Here is a 21,693-nt window from a genome sequence, read left to right as displayed (position 1 = left end):
GGAACGTTGAAGCTAATGCTGCACTGACTCGGACATTTTAGTACAAGGAACCGGAAATGATAGGGGAAAAGAGTCCGGGGTTGTTTTCATTCCCCTGGTTTTCAACATGAAGGAAGCAAACATGGCTCGTCCCGTCAGTGTGGGGGATCTACTACAAGCGGAGCTCTTAGAGGACGCTGCTTACCGGGAAGAGGGGCTGTGTGTGGTCGGTATTTTCGGTAAAAGCAACATGCAGCCCGGCGCGCTGAAGGAATCTCTGATCAACACACTGGCGGACAAACACCTTTTCTTGATGTTCGGCGGACCGGAGGACGGCGGCACGCCTAGCAGCCACATCCAGGCTTTTTACGACCAGGAGAACCGGGTGCTGTACCTCCTGCTCTCCTCCGTCTGCGACAGCCGACAGCTACTGCGAGCCTGCCTGTCTCTGGACACCGGGAACGGACACTCGGACGCCCACGACTTCTGGAAGGGCCTGGAGCGGCAGCACTGCCTCCACCTGCTCTACATGTTCTCCGTGTGTCACGTCCTGTTGCTCGTCCACCCCAACCAGACCTTCGACGTGACCTACGACCGGCTCTTCCGAGCTCTGGACGCTCTGCGGCAGAAGGTTCTGCCTCTGATCCGGGCTGCCATCACAGACTCCCCGGTATCTAAAGAGTGGAAGCTGAACTGCCGGCCCTGCCCTCCACGGCTCCTCTTCGTCTTCCAGATGAACGTCACTCTGAAGGTCTGCTCTCTAACAAGTCCTTATTCGCTCTCATTCATATATGCACTTTATATTAAAACTGAAATATTGATATATATTTTAGTATAGTTACAGTGCTTTGAAAAAATCGTTTCCCCTTTCCTGATTTCTTTGGGGGTGGTTTTGGCATATTTGTCACACTTACATGCTTCAGATCATTTAAAAAATGAACATTAGATAAAGATAACCCGAGTTGACACAAAATGCCGTTTTAAAGTTATGATTTCATTTATAAGGGGGAAAAAAGTTATCCAAACCTACATAGGCCTTGTGTGATAAAGGAATTGCTCCCTAAACCTAATAACTAATGTGCAAACCTTTGCAGCAAGAACGGCAATCAAGCATTTATGATAACTGGCAATGAGTCTTTAATTGTTTTCATTGTTCAGCAGTGTTTTTCTCCTTTGAAGCCCTCCATGAATGCTATTTTTGCCCAGTCTCTTTCCTACTGTTGAATCATTAACTCTGACCTTAAATGAGGTAAGTGAGGCCTGCAGTTCTTTAGTTGTTGTTCTGGGTTCTTTTGGGACCTGCTGGAAGATTCATTGATGTGTTCTTGGATTCATTTTGGTAGATTCAACACGCCTGGGAAGTCCACCCAGGACTCCCAAAGCCTTAACTCTTTTCAGACAGATAGCCGTCAATGACTTTGTTTCTCAGCTGTTTCTTTAGATTTTGGCATAACATGTTGCTTTTTGAGATCTTTTAGCCTGCTTATTTTTTTGTCAGACAGGTTCTGGTCTGGCAGTAATTCAGCCTGAGTGTGGCTGAAAATGTGGCTAATTGCAGTTAATTAATGAGTCAACAAGGGACAATTACTTTTCCCTTAATAACTGAAATCATGATTTAAGAACTGCATTTTGTCTTTACTTGAGTTATCTAATGACCAATTATAAAACCATTTGTTTGATCTGAAACATTTCAGTGTGACAAACATGCAAAAAACAGAAAATCAGGTCAATATGTTTTGATGGAACTGTTTTATTTTTTCTTTTAACACAGAATCTGGACTTTAAGTAAAATAATGACAGTTCAGTCCATAGGAAATTTTGCAAAAATATTTCAGAAACTGTCAAATCTTTCTTTAATAAATGGTCACGCCATATAAGAACTCAGGGTAGCCATATGAATACAAATGATGTTGTCTTTGTTTGTTATTCTAAAGGTTTCTGCAAACGGCTTAGAGTCAAATCCTGACAAACCAAAGAAGCACTCCCCCAGGCGGAGGCTTCAACACGCCTTGGAAGACCAGATTTATCGCATCTTCCGTAAAAGCCGAGTTCTCACCAACCAGAGTAGCAACTGCTTGTTCACGGTGCCCGCCAACCAAGCATTTGTGTACGTGATCCCAGCACTAGATGAGGACCCCTTAGGTGCATTACTCGGTCAGCTGCGGTCCAACTGCATGTTGTCTGAGCAGGACTCCTCCGTGCCCGTGTCGGGGCCGAGGCGCTATCAGCAGATGCGGCATTCATCTCGGCACCCCAGCAGCAGCAGAGACTCAGGCAGCATATCGATAGGCAGTCAGCTGGTGGACTGCAGCTTAAAGGAATTCCTCTGGCAGCATGTCGACCTGGTGCTCACCAAAAAAGGTTTTGATGACAGCGTCGGCCGCAACCCGCAGCCTTCGCACTTTGAGCTGCCGACCTACACCAAATGGGTCCAGGTCGCCTCCAGACTCCACCAAGTCCTCATCAAAAACACAGATGAAGAAATGGCTGAGCTAGCCACAAAAGTGCAAAGCCAGGTGAAGGTTTTGGAGGGTTTTCTTGACGCTGACACAAAGTTCTCTGAGAACAGGTGCCAAAAAGCGCTGCCTCTGGCTCACAGCGCCTACCAGTCCAACCTCCCCCATAACTACACCACCACGGTCCATAAAAACCAGTTGGCTCACGCTCTGCGGGTGTACAGCCAGCACGCTCGAGGAGTGGCTTTCCAACGCTACGCTTTACAGCTTCACGAGGACTGCTACAACTTTTGGAGCAACGGACACCAGCTGTGTGAGGAGCGAAGTCTGACTGACCAGCACTGTGTTCACAAGTTCCACCTGCTGCCTCAGCCAGGTGAGCGCATCATCTTCCTCTGCACAAGTTTGAGGAGGGCCCCTTTAATGCAATTTTTTTCATTGACTATTTCACATAATTGTCGTAGCTCTAACACTGAAATAAAATAAAAGCCAAAAGTGTGAAATCTGACACTTAATTCCACAGGAGAGAAGCCTGACATGGATCACAACCCACCAATCATGAATCACAACAGTAGAGGGCGCTCCACCAGCTCCTGTAACTGTGGACGGAAGCAAGCTCCCCGTGAGGATCCTTTTGACATCCAGGCAGCAAATTACGACTTCTACCAGGTCAGGATTTACTCCACATGGGTCCTGCTGAGGACCACAGAGGGGCACAGGCTCTCTGCTCTGTCAGTATTTCTACATACAGCTGTGAAAGACTCAGTCAGACACAAAATTTTGAGGGAAATGTCTCACTCTGTAGCTGATAACAGCTCCTTTATCAGCTCAGGTAGTACGCTGTGCGCTTTTAGAGATTTTCTTATTGAAAATTGTCAAAAATGCCTCTAAGAGCCACGAGAGTGAAGCAAAAACAGAAATGTCATCCGGTTGCAGATTTATGGTTCTTCGCTACGAGATTATCCCTCCACATTGTTCAGTTTTCTCGTGTCATTATAAAAACACTGTGTTTTTAAATTGTATATCTAAAACACAACATCTAATCACTCACAAGTATTTGCTTGTTAACTGTCTTTTTCCTGAGTAGATGCTGGAGGAGAAATGCTGTGGGAAGCTGGAGAGGATTGAGTTTCCAGTGTTCCAGCCCAGCACTCCTGACCCGGCCCCGGCAAACCAGGCTCAGAGAAACCCCTGTGAGGCTTCAGGATCGGGTGATGCAGAGAGGTTGAAGGAGCCCAGCACTGCCCAGAGCCACACGCCTGGAGACACCAGCCTTAGCCTCGCTCTTAGTCTAGGCCAGTCTACAGACAGCCTGGGGCCCTACGGGGACGGAGACGGAGCCGAAACACAAGTCCAGCAAAAGAGGCCGAGCCTTGTTGACCGGCAGCCTTCCACTGTGGAGTACCTTCCTGGAATGATGCACTCTGGCTGCCCTAAAGGTCTCCTCCCTAAATTCTCCAGCTGGTCACTGGTGAAACTTGGCCCAGCAAAGTCGTATAACTGCCACACGGGCCTGGAGCAGCCAGGTTTCCTCCCTGGCTCCTCATTCCTCTTGCCGTGGGACTTGGTGATTCGCTCCCGATCGGAGGAAGATACAGGACTAACGGAGCCTTTGGACGGAGGCACGTCCTCGTGGCCAGTGCCCAACAAGACCCTTGTGGGAAAGCGAGGCAGCACCGGTGGGCTCGGTAGGAGTCGCAGGAGGGAAGACATGGCTCGCATCTTCGTGGGGTTCGAGTATGAAGACGGCAGGGGGAGACGCTTCATCAGCTGCGGGCCTGATAAAGTAGTGAAGGTGCTGGGGCCGGGGGGTGCTAAAGATCCTGCCACCAGGGTGCTAAACACCGACATGCCGCTGCACATCCCTTCTCCCTCCCAGGGCCGTGGCCTGAAGCCCCACTTCGCCCAGTTGACTCGCCTTTTTGTTGTAGTGCCTGACGCCCCGCTGGAGGTGACCCTCAACCCACAGGTAAGCAGCAGGAGGAGACTCCAAGTCATCTCCAAACAGGGGTGCACCTGATGATGATTTAATGGACTCTTATCTACTGTTTATTTTCTCAGATGTTTTTCAGCGACGTGAACAAAAACTCTTTTAAAAAGGGGGATTCATTTTCTGTCTGTTTTCAGTGAGTCAGCTAATTCTTTCAGCAATATGTCCATGATCACTATGTCTGGGACTCTGTAAAAGCTAAAGTTACAGTTCAAAGCTAAACTTTTAATCTTTTTTTTCCCCGCCTGGAAAAGGTTGGAGTGTGCAATCTAAGTCGGGGACAAATTGCCACGAAAAGTGGAGGAGTTTAGGTGTCTCAGGGTCTTATTCCCAAATGAGTGAAGCATTAGATTGACAGACGGATTGGAGCTCTGCCGGTCCGTTGTAGTCTAGAGAGAGCTGAGTGTAACCTATAGTTGCGAGCGCTGGGTAGAGACAGAAAAAATGAGGTCGCAGATACAAGGCGTGGAAATGAGTTTCCTTTGAAGGGTGACTGGGGTTTCCCTTAAAGACCCACACCAAGCAAGAACCTATTGCACTGTTCAGTTCATTGTTCAACAACAGGAATGTATCACAAAATGTGCAAAGAAAAGGTTAAGATATCTGCAGCATGTCACTATTTAGGCAGGTATGAAAACTAAAATGAGTATGTCACAGTTTTAACAAAGACAAACCTTCAGACTTGGCTGTAGTTGCAGATTCTGTTGCCCTTTAACACATATATGGTGCATATATATAACAAAGAGGAGTGAAATCTGCCAAATGATTAATAAAGGCAACTCAAGCTGCTCTGCATCATACACTAAATTGCCTCATCCATCCATCCTGCTCTTATCTGAGGTCAGGCTGCAGGTCATTCCAGGCATCCTCAGCTGTACTTTCCACTTTCTTCTGGGTGATCCTAGGCTTTCCCGGCCAAGATCTTAGTAAGTTCTGGGTCTGTATCAGGGTTTCCTCCCAGTTAGGAGGCATCCTAAGCAGATGCCTAAACCACCTCAGCTGGTTTCTTTTGACACAGCTCTACTCCAAGCCCAGACACTCAAGTGAATAAACAACTTTACTCTTTTGGTCACTACATGCCTCATTCTTGACCAAAAAAGCAGCAAAATTTCCCATCTCTCCATTGCTGCCTCCTGTTTGAACCTCTCCACTACCCCAGTATCCACCTGTAACCTGTCAAAGTGACAATCTTGAAGCCTAGATTTTCAGTTGTGTGGCTAAATTATTAGGGTTCAGCACTGAATAACATCGTCTTTTGTCCTCTGCTGTGATTTCAGGTACAGCCAGGCCCTCCTCCCTGTCCGATCTTCCACCCAGAGCAGACTGAAATATCGTTGCCATCTGATGGCCTTTGGGTGCTGCGGTTTCCTTATTCCTACGCCACAGAACGTGGTCCCTGTTACCCCCCCAAAGAGAACCAGCCCCTCAACAACTACAAGGTGCTGCGAGGCATCCTGAAAGCCACCACCGCCACCTCTCCACAACAATAACCCTTAAGGTTTTATTCAAGACTCCACCTTCGCAGACCCTCCCAGTGTTGTTTCTGTACATTCTGTATATTTGCAGACACTGCAAATATTTCCTTTTTTGTTGACATCTTTTACTCTGGATTTCAATGAAATGACATGCGGGCGTGCATGGTCTCCACAGATAAGCATTTGCACACATGCTCTGGTGTATGTGAGACCGTATTAGCTGCTCTCTAAACCATGTTTAGTGTCAAATCCATTCATGCAATACTGTGTTGCATTTACCTCTCCCAGTGCAGACGCAAATGCTGGTGTGGTCGAATGTTTCCTCACCAAAACCACAGAGAAAGTTTGTGTTGAAGTGGGCTATTTCCCAAGTGTGAAAAATAATTTGATCTGTCTCAAGTGAATATGTGACAACAGCTTTGTACACCTACAGATTTGGACCACTGGTTCTCAGACTGTGAGGCACATTTAAGCACAGAAAAAAAGCCTTTAAATTAAGACTTTGATTATTTTATATTTTTATCAGTAAATAAAAATTGCAAAATGTGATTTAAAATAACTTATTTTCACTTTTTTTTTGCTCCCCAGAAGACAGATCAATGTTGCAGTGACATTAATCTTCACATTTCAAGCTTGAGCACAATAATAGCACCAGGAAAAACTTCCTTCAAAGTTAACATGAGGGGGCGTGGATCCTGTGGTAGCTGTTTGCAGCTAAGCTAAGCTAAATTTCCAGTACCAGCATCCCTGCACATTCACGCTGGCAGGCTTTAATAATGATGTAAATTTTCCTGTCACTGGTCAAACAGTGAAGCTCTCATTAGAGCAGAGACTAGAGTCGACTGTGTACGTCTGAACTTGTGTTTCTTTTGTTTCAGTTTGTAAAGATATCACAACACACACTATTGCTCACAAACAAAGATTTAATACACTCGAACTAAACCGAAAGACGTTTTTTGTTTTTTTTCTGTGTAAATAAAAGCGACTCGGACATTCTGTTTCATGTTATTGGAGGTGATTTTTTTTTTCCTCAGTGTTGTAGATGTCAAGAAAGCAAGTGCAAAAAAAAAATCCTCAGTTACACTTTGAGAAGTATTAATTTCCTCTTTTGATGTCAAAACAGAACTTCTTGAGTCACCTGTAACTTCTTTACAATTCACCAGGAAAATAGGTGAAAACATTCTAAAGGAATTAAATAAGGTAAAACAGAATCTGTCTAAATTCTAAGATTGAACATCAGTGTTTGTAATGACCACATTTATTCTTCAACACAGCCTGAACTTTCTTAGGGAAGCTTTCCTGTAATTCCTTTAAGCAGTCTTCAGGAATAGTTCTCCAGGCTTCTTGAAGGACATTCAAAGCTCTTCTTTGAATTTTGGCTGCCTTTTGTTGGCTTCTCCAGCCCCCCTGGCGACCCTGAAAAGGATAAGCAGAAGAGAATAAATGGATGAACGGATTCATCACTCCATCAGAGCTGTTGCTGCTGATTTTCAGTCCAGCTCTTGTGTAAATTCGCATACCTCAGACTTTCCCTGTTTCCCTTTCTTAAGAATGGCTTCTTGACAGCCACCCTTCCACTGAGACCATTTCTGATGAGGCTTCAGTGAACCGTTGATGGATCAGCTAAAGGGCCAGGTGCATCTCTCAGGTCCTGTGTGAGGTCTTTGTTGAATTCTTTTTCCTGTTTCAAAAGAACACGACTTTCAGACACTTCATTTTAAGCTTGCCACTTCTTTTTTTGGTCCTCCACTTTTCCCATTTCTTCAAATTCTTTAAGGACACAGTGCACACCATGCCGAGATATGGAACATTTTAACGCTTTCCCTCATAAAAATGACACTTGACAACCTCAGTATTATGTCAAAGGGAAGTGCATTAGATCACAATATTAGAATAGTTTCTGGGTTTTTACAATGTTAGCTGCATAGGCAGAGACCACCCTCACTAACTTCTGATACTTCATTTTGTTTTATAAGCAGGTCTGAAATATAACAGAAACCTGACAGAAAGCTCAGAAAGGAGCTTCAAAGATGACTCCTAGCTGGCTTTCAAGGGGTAAAGAGTATTAAATTGATGAGAAACGCTGTCTCCACGGAAGCAAAATATAAAGAAATTAGACTTTTGCACACTACTGATATGATAGATCATGTCAGGAATACCACTAAGACTAACATCTTTAGAAGAGAAGCTTAATTTTCCAGGTAGGTTGTGTTTGGTTTCATGAATAGCAGTACACTTTACGTCCACTAGGTGGAGCTGGATTCTTTGGGACATATTTTCACTTAACTGTAGGTTCCCACACATTAAAAAAAAGCGACTTGGACAATTTATGTGCTTCATCTTACAGAAGAATTTAGGACGTCAAATCCATAATTTTCTTCAATATACGTTTCTTTATACTTTTAACTATGTTTTTTTCCACACAGTTCAAACTTTACAAAAAGAAAACACGATGTGCTTATAAAACAGAGACAGCACACTAGTATAATCAGACCACTCGGCTTCACAAAAATCAGTGCATAGTTTGTGTCCTTCAACACATTTTATATGTTTGTGAGTTGGTAGTTGTCAGAATGCCTTTTAAATGTTTCAAGTGGTTTAATTTAAATCACTCCCAGACACTCGGACAAAAGTACGAAAACAGGTTTGTTAATTAGTACTTAGAATTTTCTTTTTTCTTTTCCCAGTAATCATCACACAACCTCTGAAAATGATCTCATGGCCCTTTAGGGCATCATGCTGTAGTCTGGTGGACACAGAAGTAGCAGTAAAAAAAGCTTCTTAAAGACAGTTTTACATGTGTTTCTGACAATATTTCTGTATTTAAACTTCACAGAAAGAATGCAGGTGCATGCAGATGACAGGTTAAAAACAGTAGTTTTCTTTGTGTGTGGGAATCTCATCTGCATTTGAACACACTTTGATTCTCAGATTTTCTCTTGGATAACAGAGAACCAGGAAGTTAATGGGCGATCTAGCTCACACACATAACCTTCAGGAATGTGCACACTAACAGGGAGGTTAATAATAAAGCCAAAGACGCTGATTCAAGGTCATAAAGACTCAAGGGAACACTCAAATCTGACCACTTCAGTTCAGTTAAATTTTACATTCACTGACACATTAACAGATTTTTACATTTCAAGTGACTCTTAAATTTTTTTGCTACTTTTAACAGTACCTTTTAAACTCATCTCACTGATAACACATCAATTGAAACTAAACACAATTTTACTTTTTCTCTCTTTAACCGACACCTAACAACCTTTCAGGACTTTCTCTGTCCTTCTGCTGTCTCACTTTTTAACTCACACTTCACCTGCTTGAATTTTGATTGGCTATTAGGTCATAACAAAGTCAGTCACCTGAACTTTTCTTTTGATGCAGAGTCAGGCCTGTGAGTATTTTGCTTTTGATTCATGTCATGCCTAAACAGCAGAAGTCTGGTTTCCTTTAGCTCAGTTAACCAGACTAGTGATGTGGTCCCTCAATCCTAAAACTTAAAGAAGCATCCACAGTTTTTCTGATGTCTTCTCCTTTTTCCATATGAGTATGAGAACAGTTGGTCCATCACAGCTGGTCGAATTTAGTGGAAGTGAAGAATATTTCCAAAGCATTTTGATCCATCAAAACAAGACTTGGTACGTGGAGCACATAGACTGTATATAAAAGATAGAAGTGTACGTGGCAGTGCCTTGAAACTGCATTCTTTCTGATGGCCAGCAGGGGGCAACTCCTCTGCTCACAAAAGGGCATCAAGTTGTATCCAAGTCTATAGGTTCCTTTGACTCTCTTACTCTGTGACCTCATTAAACTCAAATGCGATGAGTTTATGATCTTAATCATTAGTTTCAGGTCCTTATTGAGTACAGTATGATGGTTTTTTAGTAAATTATTATGAAAACGTCATAATTTACTACAAAAACGCTCAGCTTGAATGCTTTACTGTGCTTTATCAGTGCGTGACGTGACAGATGCCATCTTTTGTACACAGTCTATGGCATGAAGTCTGGCTCCCATTTATTGAGAAATATAAAATAAATAGATAAATAACTGACCATGAGGATGTGCTACAATGAATAAAATGCCACTATGGCATACTAATTGAAGCTATCGCAGTATGTTTACCTTTAGAAGGATTTAAATTTTTTGAGGGTCAAAAACATTTTTATACAGATTTTTTATAAATTGTATGAAAACGATTTTTGCATCCATATGTTGACATTTCAGATTATGGTTTCAATTTTGAGTCTTTTTTTTTCCCAGAACTTTAAGTTGTATATCAGTTGTATTTATGTCAGACATTTGATCAGGAATTGCAGCTAGATGCTGAGACATCCAACATTTACTTTCCATAACCACTGACAGTGTGAGGTGTTCTGCAGTAAACTGGACAAACCAACATAACTGACTCCGAGGCATCAGCATTGCACTTTTTAAAAGTGTGTTTTCTAAAATGTCTTTCATGCTTGATTATAAATTAAAAGTCAGTGCTGTAGTGCAGACATTAGCTCTGCTGCTTTGAATGTACTGTTATTAAAATGTGCAGCAGACACCTGACGATGAGTCACTGAAATGACTTTTATGGAAAACACAAAAAAGCCATTGTATCTCCCAAATCATTAACTAACATTACTGTTGCTGTACTTTTATTATGAGTATTATACTGTAGGAGTAACAAGCTGGAGGTCTTTTACAGTCTATAAAATTCACTTACTATTTGATTCTGTCTCAAATGGCCACCAGTGGAACTGCAGTCTAAGTCTAAAATATATAAGTTTTTATATATTTATATATAAATTTGTGAAGGGAAAAAAGTTAAAACTCATTTTTTAATGTTAGAAAATGTCCACAAGGGGGCACTGATCCATCCCAGGCTGACATGTTTAAAGGTTTACTGACTCAACAGGTGCAAACATTTGTAACAGTTGGATTTGTTTTTGTGTTGCACTACAAAGGATGCGGCATTGGGTTAATAAAGTGACAACAATGTACAACAGTTTTCGCTTTGACGAGAGTATTACTTATTTGACAGCCACTTATTATTAATTGTTTGCAGTATTTTGACATTTCTGCACTGTTTTAACACAAGCTGATTTGGTGTCAAATTTCCTTAGCACTATTTATTTTCAGTTACAGCCTGAGGGCTGGATTTAGACAGACCACCTTTTATTCGTTTTAACTGAAAATGTCCTTCAGAGAAGTTCTGCGAGCAGTAAATCTGGGTATGTGTGTAAAGCAACAACATACATAAAAGCAGCAAAACAAACTTGAATGTTGTCCTTACCTGCGGACAGGTAGAGGAGGCGGACGAGGGGGAAAGGAAAAGCCAGCCCACATTCAGATCACAGTTAACAGCCAAGCTTTGTCTCCCATTTCTGTTCTATCACTGAAAACCACTGTGCCAAAGTTCAGATCTCACAGGTGGGCACAATAGGCGAAAGAAGACACTGAACTACATGTTCTCGGGCAGCTTCATCTTGCAGATTGTGTCAGAGACAAGTGAAAGCAAATATCTGGGACTATTCAACAAGGCAAGACAAAAGGATGTGAGTAAAATACAGATTTATGAAGTAATTAATGATTATTTAAAGTTATGGCAGGTGCTCTCTGGCTTCTGTAATGGTTTACTACCAAGTTAACTTTCAACCTTGTCTAGCAGTACTCTGTAATAGCAGCATATTATTATACATCATGTGGGGTTTTAAAAAATATATGTGTATTCCATTCATTAAATGATTATTTTGTCACATTGTTGGATTGTACTCTACTGTGAATACAAATTATGCTTAACTTTCAAAGAGCATACCAGGGTTTTTACATGCTTTGCCTTATGAGACTAACTGAGTCCATTAATTAATGTAAAACTGTATATTTTTGAGGAACTGGAGTGTTTTTGTTATATTCTCCTGTATTTCACAGCTACTCTTTCATTTTTACACTTGTCATGAGACTGTTTTAAATATCTAACACTTCCTTAATGATTAATTATGTAATTTTCCCATTGAGACTGACCTCTATTCAGACTAGCTTTCAGCTTTAAAGTAGTTAAATTAAAACCAGTCTTCGCAATCTGTTTACCTTTGACTCTTAATACAACATCCATTGATAGATCTACTTCATTTATGACTTGATTAGGTTCGTCTGCTATTGTTACGTGACTTTTTCCACTTCAGTCGGCTATTCTTTTCCCTAATTTATACTTATATAGATAAAAAAATATCTTTTAGGATAAGGGTTTCAAACAATAGGACCAATCTGGCCCATTTGATGGCATTAAAACTGTGAAGGAGGGAGTAGTCTTTTGACTTTTAACTATATTTTTATAGTTTTACAGCTTTCGCTTCTGATAAAGATCATCCCCATGGCCATCCATATTGCACCAAATAAATTATATAATAGATGAAATAACAGAACACTTCCTTTTTTCTTCTTTCTTGAATTACTACAGTAAAAAAAAAAACAGCACTGTGAATTAACAAAAACGTTGTGTTATTATTACATTCTGGACAAAAACTATGATATACTACTGACATTGCACTTCTTTTCCTTACATTAATATACTATCTCAGGGATTAGTTGTGCAGTTAAACATCTTTACACTGATACAGAGTCGCCTGGTCCAGTCAAAGTGGGCTGTATGTGGCTCACAATGAAAAAAGTTATCTTTACATTTTCTTCAGAATGAAAAAAAAAACTAGATGTGATCAATGATCCAAGTCAGTTCTTTGCCTGCAAATTATTTTTTAAGAATAATCAAATGACTATAATTCTGTGTCTGATTCTTTTTGCCTAGAATTAGGGCTGATAACAGCTTCTTATTTGAATGCTAAATAGATAGTTAGCCTAGCGGAGAAACAGTTACCTATCTCTATCTAAACGTAAAAAAACAAACAAGAAAAAAATATTAAAATCAACACATAAGATTCTTATACAATCTGGAACATGAACTATCTATGCTATATTTACTTAGACTTGGGTAAAAAGCTGTGAGTTTCATATCTATATGCGACACATAGCCATAGCTTAGCTTAGCTGGGATTCAGGAAACTGAAAAAAGCTATCTGGTTACTATTTTACTGTTAAAAAAGTCATTTTGATTATTAAATTAAAAATAAAAAGATAAAAGGTGATGAATTACTTAAAAGTTACATATATCTAATTATCTTATTTCTGAGTAAGTTCAAATTTTAAGTTCATAAATAGAAATTTAAAGATGCGTAACTTGTATCTGAAATTTTTAATGTAATAAGTTTCTAATCCAACTTTTTTGGATAAAAGCTTGAAATAAATGGCTTCACCTTTAGCGGTTAATTATTTACATTTCATATTTGTGTTATTTTACTATAACTCCAAACATAGGCTTGCAGATCAATTTTATTTTATCTGCAGTAAAGTTAGGGTGTTAAGTAGCATGAAATTAAAATTAAAGTACCTCAATTATACTTACAAGTACTTTACCAAATGCACTTACTGGCTGTACCACAACTAGATAGTACTGAATGTGTTCCCTAACTATATCAACAGACCACAGTGAAGGGATAATTTCTTTTGGAGTTTTATGTTAGTTGATACTTAAAATATTAAATGTTTAAATCATAAATGGATATTTGTTCTTTAATCAGTTCCAGTCAAAACCTGGTGACCTGTACAGAAAGAACACTGTGTTATTTTTAGCGAAACTTAGAAGTACCGACAGAGGCCATAAACTCATTAAGAAAGTGTGTGCTAAGGCCATAAAACAACTAGAAGATAGAACCGTTCTATCATAGACTTCAATACAAGCAGACTTTACATTGGCCTCGCTTTTCAGACCTGGAAGCTATGTCAACCTTTTATATACTGTCAGTGATAACACAATTGGTAAAGTATAGCTCATAAAAAAGTATAGACATAAAATCTCAAAAGCTTTACAGTTGCTTTGATAACAACTCTGTACACCTTATTATCAAGTTCTAACACATAAGCGACCATCAGATCGCTATGATACTCCCTCTAAATCTAAATAAAACTGAACTGAAAAATTATTTCAGTTGGGTTTTGCGCCGTTCGAATTTCCTTGTGCACACTGCTGCAGCCAATGCATCTCACAAGGCACAACTTTTTACTTTGAAGGAAAACATTCTCTATTTCCAGTTTTACTACTGCTCAACATCTTTTTGCAGACAAGTCGGTGTCTTACGTGCTAATTATGGGTAACTGTGGCAATCTCCTCGCAAACAAAGGAGTATTGAATATCCCTTCAGGATTTTACAGCAACCACTCTCTAGCTTGTCAGAGAACACACTTTTGCCTAGCAACCAGGTTGCCAGAGCATCACTGAAAGGTCCAAAGGCTTGCTTGAATGGAGCACTAATGGTGACTACCAGAATACTCTAGCAACCACTTGCTAGCTGGTTAAGGAATACACATTTTTCCCTTGTGAATGGTAGATGTTAGATGGTTGCCAACTGGTCTTTAGGCTTTTGTAACTGAGGAGTAAGACTCACCTGTTAACTCAAAGCTGTTCTAGGTGCCACTTTCATGAGGCAGATTAGGGCAAGAGGTCAAGACAACCTGGCTGCTTTAACAAGCCTTCAGGGGTTTTTTCCACATTACAGAAAATAGTATAAATAAGTAAAAGCCCTTGAATTGGTTGCCATCTCCACTGATTTGACTGGTGCTACAGCTCAAAGTGAGATATTAATTAATATCTTTTATCTCTTTTGCCAGACCTTCAATTGGCAATGCCAAACTAAAACCTCAGACGTGACCTTCAGTTTGAATTGACCCAGAGCATCATGGCTAAAGGGAATAAAGATTTCCAGCGAAGGATTGTGTCCAAGGATGGGCACAACATGGTAAGGATCGATAACGTGGAGGGCATGGTCAAGCTGTACCTGCACGACATTTGGACGACTGTGGTGGACATGAAATGGCGCTACAAACTCACCTTATTTGCCTCCACCTTTGTCATGACTTGGTTCATCTTTGGGGTCATCTTTTACTTCATTGGAATGGGCAATGGTGACTTTGAGCCAGATTTAAATTCTACCCACACTCCATGCCTGATGAACGTGGAAACGCTCACTGGAGCCTTCCTCTTCTCTCTAGAGTCACAGACCACCATTGGTTATGGTTTTCGTTACATCTCTGAAGAATGCCCTCTGGCCATCTTTACTCTGGTGGCTCAGCTTGTCATCACTGGACTGGCTGAGATCTTCGTTACCGGTGCCTTTCTGGCCAAACTAGCTAGACCCAAGAAGCGAGCAGAGACCATCAAGTTCAGCCAGGTGGCGGTGATCTGCAAGCACCAAGGAAAGCTGTGTCTGATGGTGAGGGTGGCCAACATGAGGAAGAGCCTCCTGATCCAGTGCCAGCTAACAGGAAAGCTCCTGCAACCCTACGCGACTGAGGAGGGCGAGAAGACGCAAGTCCATCAGAGCTCTGTTGATTTCAACATGTACTCCGGTGGCGAGTGCCCCTTCCTTATCCTCCCTCTCACCTTCTATCACGTCCTAGACCAGCACAGCCCGCTGGCAGGACTGACGGCAGAAAACCTCGAAACGCGTAGGTTTGAGTTGCTCATCACCCTCAATGCCACCATGGAGTCGACGGCAGCCACGTGTCAGAAACGTACCTCTTACATCCCTGACGAGATCCTGTGGGGTTATGAGTTCAAACCGGTGCTGTATAGCACCCCCAGTGGACGCTTTGTGGCAGACTTCAACTTTTTTGACAAGGTGCAAAAGAGCAGTGATCCAGACATCCACAGCGACAGTTCAGAAAAGCTGAAACTCGAGAGGGAATTCAGGGAGGAATAGAGGATCTTAATTACTGTTAATTGACCTGAGGCTCAGCCACTGTGTTAATGTCCCTTACAGCTATGACCTTTGATTTAAACACGTAAAACGTTTATTTTGAATCATATAAAAGTGATTTTTTATCTACACTTTTAAGAAGACTAGAAACCTGACATGTGTTCACTGTAAAATTCTGTTTATTCGTTTAATCATTATGATGTTTTTTTGTATTAATATTCAAGTTAAATTAATTAAATGTAGGGGAGACCGGGGATAGTTGTAACGTGGGTCAGTTGTAACACTTCCAATTTCTCCAATCAGGGCTAAGTTTCAAATGATGTGACTCATCCTGTGCATGCCCAACTCAGTTCTGCTATCACATGTGAAAAATCAGCACATTTTGTCAAACACAGACAATTTAACATGAAAAAAAGTAATTTGTATGCCAAAAAGTAAGTTTTTCTACTTTATTTCAATTTCTAATAACATCATCTGCTTTGCAGTTAAACTCATCAAATTTAAATTATGTTATTTGTATGTCTATGGGGATATATTCTGCGTAGGTCTTTAGTGCTAATGTTTTAGCCGTTGGCTGTAATGTTAGCTAGTTCGTGGCTATAGGAGTCTGGGTCAGTTGTAACAGCAACAGTCTGGGTTAGTTGTAACAATAATGCAGATGTTGCAACTTACCACACTATTACTTTAACTTATATTAAACAAGTTGGGGCAACGACATCAGCAGAGAGAGGTTCACTGGTCGCATTTGTATATGCGGTTAATGCCATTGGCAACACAATTCCTCCACTGTTTGTGTTCCCACACATACATTATGCAGACCACTGTGTCAGAGATGGACCAGTAGGAAGTACTGGTAGTGGAAATAAATCAGGATGGGTGCAAGAAACAGATTTCCTCATCTTTCTGAAGCACTTTGCAAACCACACCAAGGTAAGCCATGATAAAAAGTAATGGAATTGCGATGCTGGTGAACAACTACATTTTTTCAGCTTCATTGTTATGTTCAAAATTGGTGCAAGAGTTGTAGGCTATAATGCCCACTGAGCCAATGAGGCCAAACTCAAGGAAGACCAACCAAAATTAATGAAATATTCAGTTGCAGAAAATTCCATAACTTGTCTTTTTTGGGGGGGGTTGGAATATGTTCAAAAGCTAGATTTCTGCATTCTGTCACACACACACACACACACACACACACACACACACACACACACACACACACACACACACACACACACAGCTACATAAATGGATGTAAATGCATTCATGTGTTGAATAAACAAAGATTACATGTTAATGTTTTGTTAGTACCCTTTTTTCATTGTGTTACATTTTACCCCAGGATATGTTACAACTAACCCAGACTATGGGGTTAATTGTAACATTTCACTCTTCGTGTTTGAGACCATACCATGCAATGGGTAATTGTGCTGCAGAGAAAATAGCTGCACTATTTAATAGCAGAGACATGTAAATACTTTGCATTACATTTTGAATCCACTACCTTAAAAGAGCTTCAATTTACAGACAGAAATGTCAAAAATGTTACAACTATCCCCGGTCTCCCCTACCAGAATGAAGGGCTAACAGCCCTGTATGATTCTTTCATTTGGGTTTTAATAATGGGAGCAGAGATGGGCAGTAACGTGTTACAAGTAACTGTAATCTGATTATTTTTTCAAGTAATGAGTAACGTAAGGGATTACTATTGCAAAAAAGGTAATTAGATTACCATTACGTTCCCGTAAGAACGCTGCGTTACTGCGTTACTAAAACCGTGATTCTTTTGTGAGTGTCTCATGACAATGATGTAAGCAAGTGCCACGTTCCTGGCAACAGCTGTGTGCAGATCAAGAATGAATAATATAATGAGTACGGGAGAGAGTATGAGCATGCAACGTTTAAAGCGTGGAAGTACTGACCTTACTTTGAGTTTGATTCCTTAAAAAGTGACAAAAACATTAGCGTCCGCTGTTCACTGCATGGGAATAAAAATTTTTGCAGCAAAAAACCCCTTAACTTCCCAGCAAGCACTGAGTACGCTACGATGTAATGGGAAATTCACAGAGAAACTCGCGGATTCTTCCACTGACCGCTGCGGCACACCTGCACCAGAGCAAATCTCCGCCTACCCCACTCCTGCTATACAGGTGAAAATAGAGCGACTGGACCACTAGTCTTTGATTTTATTTATTTTCTGCTGTGTTTTACTTGCATCTATTTGAAAGACTGAGTGTAAACACAAAAACCTATTTTATTTTATGTGCAGGATTGTGCAGAAAATAGGTAATTAGTTACTGATTACTTTTTTCAAGTAACTTGAACAACACTGAATGGATCTCTTTATAAATGCTTTTGAAGACCTTTTTAGAATGAATAGAATGTTAAGTTATACACCGATAAAGTAAGAGTTTAGTATTTAAAGACGTGTTTTGGAGAATTATTTTATTATTAAGATTTAGATGAAGTAACTGATACTTCTTTCTGAGCTGTACTTAAATATGAAGCTAGAATAAGCCATTGCTTAGCTTAGTTGAGATGGAAAAAACAGTGCTCAAGTAGTCCTGTCAAAATATTTCTCTAAACATCACTACTAACACTTTACAGCTTGCTTTCTAATCGCTCCCAAAAAGCGAGGTGTAAAGATGTAAAATATCCCAGATTGTTCACTTGTGATTAAAACATTTCCTGCAGAGCCCCCTAAAGATCATGGCAAGAGTTTTCACTTGCAGGACTAGTGATGACACAAACAGCTCATAGTGTTTGCGCATTTCATCTGAACAACAGTAGATCCGAACAAATTTTTTAGTGGAAAACCACAAAGACTCTCATATGATAAGCTTTTTACGTAACCACCAATCGATAATTGCTTGTTTCAAGTTTTATTTTTAAAATTGTTGTTACACATAACAGATGTTTTTAAAATTCAGAAGACATTTACAACTCTGTTTAGAAATTTTGCAAGCATTGAGAAATAGTTCCACAAAACAGTAGTTACTGAATATAGCTCGTGTTCTATGAATGTAGGCCCTCCTAACAGGCTTTCAGCACTGGGCTGATCAGACCTTCCTGTGAGACCAGATACAATGAAAGTGACTGAGCTGGATATTAGTGCCACAATTTAGACTGATCCACTCATTCTAAGCATACCAGGCAAAGATACATAGAATAAAGCAGAGATTTTCAAAGTGTGGTCCTAGTGGCCTGTGAAGGTACTACATGTAGCCGTGCAAGAAATTAAAAAAATAATAAAAAATTAAACCAATATGATACCAAAGAAAAATTTACTTTTATATTCAGGGCAGGGTGACCCCCAGATTTTCTGATTTTAAAATGGCTCAAATAAAGGGATGTAAGTGAGTGTGAATCTGGCTTGTAGTATAAAAATGAGTTGAGTGGTGTATCAATACTAGTCTGTTTACCACAGTAAATGTGCCTGCTTTGGTACAAATCTTTGAATCCTACTGCTGTGCACCATCTCTCTCGCTGACACCTGCTGCAGAATTGTATTTATATCATTATGGTGACACATCAGTTTAAGTTATTATTGGCTCAAAAACATAAATATGGGCTCTACAGTGTATCTGGCACTATAGTGCCACATGTATTTAAACACAGCAGTAGGTGAAGAAGAATTAGTCCTAAATGCTTCATGTAACGTTTCAGTTTCCATAATATCTGCAGGGTTTCGATGTTGTGGCCGTCAATACATAACTGGATTAGACAAACACCACCAAAATAAATTTCAAAGAAAACTTGCTGTGATCTTTAGTCGGCGCTATGATTTCTTCTTTAAATAAGGAGTTCCTCTGCAGCTTGAGTAATATTGCACCTGCCAGAGGATATTTCTACATATGTTTGAATCATCAGAAAAATGTTAAAGCTTATTACACATTTACAGTTGTTAGTGTATTCGTATGACTAATGTTGATTGTGTTATTCTTGGAAAAAAACAAATGTTACCTTTAGTTGTTGTGTTTTAGACATAAATATCATTATGGTATCATAATAATAAATCAGGGATTGTGATACAGGGGTATGTTATGTAAAAAGTAATAAACACGAATCCCTTTTGTTAGTGTGTTTCTTTTTAGCTAAAAACAAAGTGTTGTGTTTAAATCATCCACTGCTTTCACCTCCCCCCAGCCGCTGTCCTCCCCCATGGTGGAATAGTGGAAAGTATATTTACTCATTCAGTATACACAACAGTTAATTTGACTAGTTGTTATATACAAGTAGTTATATATAATGAATGGAGAAAATGCTTCTTCTTTTTTTTAACGTCAGGGCATCTGTATAATAGTAAATGAATGTGGGAGTTCTCTATAAAAAAATACTTGCAAGCAAATTTGCATAGCGACAACTTCTTCATTGTAAAGAAAGTAGCACTGTAACTGAAAGATGAAGGGCTAAAGCCTTTCAAAGGACGAATGAGGCTCAGCCTGCACACAGTTGTCTTTAGCTGTCAGCCTTGTGTTGTGGCAACACTGTGGAGCAGCCACTGAAGTTGAGATGGCTGGTGGCGTTTGTGTCTGGTCCAAACAATATGGTCCAAAGTAACTAATATTTACTGTAACAGACAAAGCAGTAACATGTCAGCAGAATTTTTCTTTCAGCTTGAAAAGCATTAAAGCTGCACTCAAGATGTCAAATAATGTGAGAACCACCGGTGAGATATTCTGGAGGTAACTCACAACCCCTGATGCAACATCCCTTCACATGAAATAAATGTTGAAGCCTGTGTTTGCAATGCACACACAGGCTCAATGTGAGCTGATTTGAAATGAAAGTTGAAAATATAATGAGCCACACACTAAAACACAAAAGCCCCTGTTAAAGGATTTTATTTGCTGTGACATCTTGTGTGATGTTTTCTGCCTATAATCTGAGATGTTACAAGTATCCAGTTCCAGCTCCAGTAAGCAAAGAGGGACTTTATTTTCATTTTTATTAAAATTAAGGGTTTATTCACTTTTATTTTCTTAAAGAAAAGCAGTTTTTTGTCATGAGGTCTAGTTCCTGCCTTTTCTTCTTTTTCTTAACCTTTTTGCTTTTAGTTTTCCCAGGACTCACTTGAGAGATTATATCTTTCAGCTTGCAGTGCTCCACAGGATAAGCCGGAGGAAGTGACTGGGTAGAGGAAAGTCTGTGCTTCTCTGCTTAGGCTGCTGCCCTTGCAACCTGGCCCCAGATAAGCGCAAGAAGATGGATGTTTGTGGTATAAAAGGGGATTTATATAAAACAAATAAAACGTGTAACCTCATTCAGAATTACATAACTTTGAGATTTGAGAGATATTAAATTTTCAATAACGGACTTTAATTGTTTGGTTTGTACAGAATATTGACAATATCCGCACAATAACACCTGTTACAAGTGCATCAAATCAAAAAACAAGGGACAACCTCATATATCTCATTCTGAACAATTAAAATCTAAACGTAAAGATAAGATTTTTATGTATTTGTTTTGTGTAAAGTAGCCCAATGTAGCCATCTAGTGGTAAAATCTAAAAGTGACTTTAAAATTTCCAAAATAAGAAGCAACAAAAAGGTAAACACTGTTAAACACCAATTTACATTAAAAAAAAAATACATAAATAAATGCACAAATTTAGCATATCTAGTTCAGTTGCTGCTGGATTAAAGAAAATGTGTCCAGGTCTACAAATATTCAACATATATGTTGGTGATTGGCTAACACACAAAACCATGAAAGTAATTTATCTCAATATTAGTCTGAAGTGATGTCACTTTAAGACATCCCGATATGCTCCAGTACCAGTTGGTGGGTCACCTCCACTGTACTGTTCTACGCAAGCTGCAAAAACAGACCTGAGCACACAAAACCAAAATCTTTTTTTCTCTCCAGGCACCAGCAAAGCTATGAAGACAGTGTTTTTGTTTCATGGAGAGTGCTCCATAGAGTTTAACGTTGTTTTCAAGTTTGTTTGTTTTTTACCCTTTTGTAAATTATTTCTCTCCCTTTAGATT

At 40.0% G+C, this 21,693-nt stretch overlaps 2 protein-coding genes and 1 long non-coding RNA gene across 4 annotated transcripts; 2 read left to right on the top strand and 1 right to left on the bottom strand.

The window, feature by feature from the left end:
• Positions 1–69: 69 nt before the first annotated feature.
• On the top strand, positions 70–7,070 carry smg8 (SMG8 nonsense mediated mRNA decay factor). Its single transcript, XM_086309366.1, has 5 exons — positions 70–730; positions 1,914–2,811; positions 2,959–3,104; positions 3,523–4,404; positions 5,703–7,070. The coding sequence occupies exons 1-5, from the start codon at positions 107–109 to the stop codon at positions 5,913–5,915; spliced, it is 2,763 nt and encodes a 920-aa protein (XP_086165492.1). The 5' UTR covers positions 70–106; the 3' UTR covers positions 5,916–7,070.
• LOC147321054 (uncharacterized) lies at positions 6,819–11,415 on the bottom strand. The gene is made up of 3 exons (XR_015131308.1): positions 11,188–11,415; positions 7,421–7,581; positions 6,819–7,316 (listed from the first exon to the last, which is right to left on the bottom strand). It is a non-coding gene; the product is annotated as an uncharacterized LOC147321054 (long non-coding RNA).
• kcnj15 (potassium inwardly rectifying channel subfamily J member 15) lies at positions 11,294–19,765 on the top strand. Of its 2 annotated transcripts, none has more exons than XM_086309370.1 (2): positions 11,294–11,449; positions 14,613–19,765. In XM_086309370.1, the coding sequence occupies exon 2, from the start codon at positions 14,681–14,683 to the stop codon at positions 15,701–15,703; it is 1,023 nt and encodes a 340-aa protein (XP_086165496.1). In that variant the 5' UTR covers positions 11,294–11,449; positions 14,613–14,680; the 3' UTR covers positions 15,704–19,765. The 2 variants fall into 2 exon arrangements, with proteins under 2 accessions (XP_086165496.1, XP_086165497.1); XM_086309371.1 differs by lacking the exon at positions 11,294–11,449 and adding an exon at positions 13,989–14,258.
• The last annotated feature ends 1,928 nt before the right edge of the window (positions 19,766–21,693 follow it).

Source organism: Aulonocara sp. 'chitande type north' Nkhata Bay, linkage group LG10 (genome assembly GCF_057382095.1).
Source record: "Aulonocara sp. 'chitande type north' Nkhata Bay isolate Kocher_YH1m ecotype deep benthic linkage group LG10, A_spYH_male_GT1.1, whole genome shotgun sequence".
Taxonomy (NCBI): Eukaryota; Metazoa; Chordata; class Actinopteri; order Cichliformes; family Cichlidae; genus Aulonocara; species Aulonocara sp. 'chitande type north' Nkhata Bay.
This window is presented reverse-complemented; position numbering and strand designations above follow the sequence as displayed.

What these genes read in the sequence shown, in the direction of transcription:
- smg8 (XM_086309366.1), top strand. Translation starts at nt 107, where the DNA reads ATGAAGGAAGCAAACATGGCTCGTCCCGTCAGTGTGGGGGATCTACTA. An exon ending in CCACCTGCTGCCTCAGCCAG is followed by an intron (nt 2,812 to 2,958) that starts GTGAGCGCATCA and finishes TTAATTCCACAG; the next exon opens with GAGAGAAGCCTGACATGGAT. An exon ending in CAAATTACGACTTCTACCAG is followed by an intron (nt 3,105 to 3,522) that starts GTCAGGATTTAC and finishes TTTCCTGAGTAG; the next exon opens with ATGCTGGAGGAGAAATGCTG.
- kcnj15 (XM_086309370.1), top strand. Translation starts at nt 14,681, where the DNA reads ATGGCTAAAGGGAATAAAGATTTCCAGCGAAGGATTGTGTCCAAGGAT.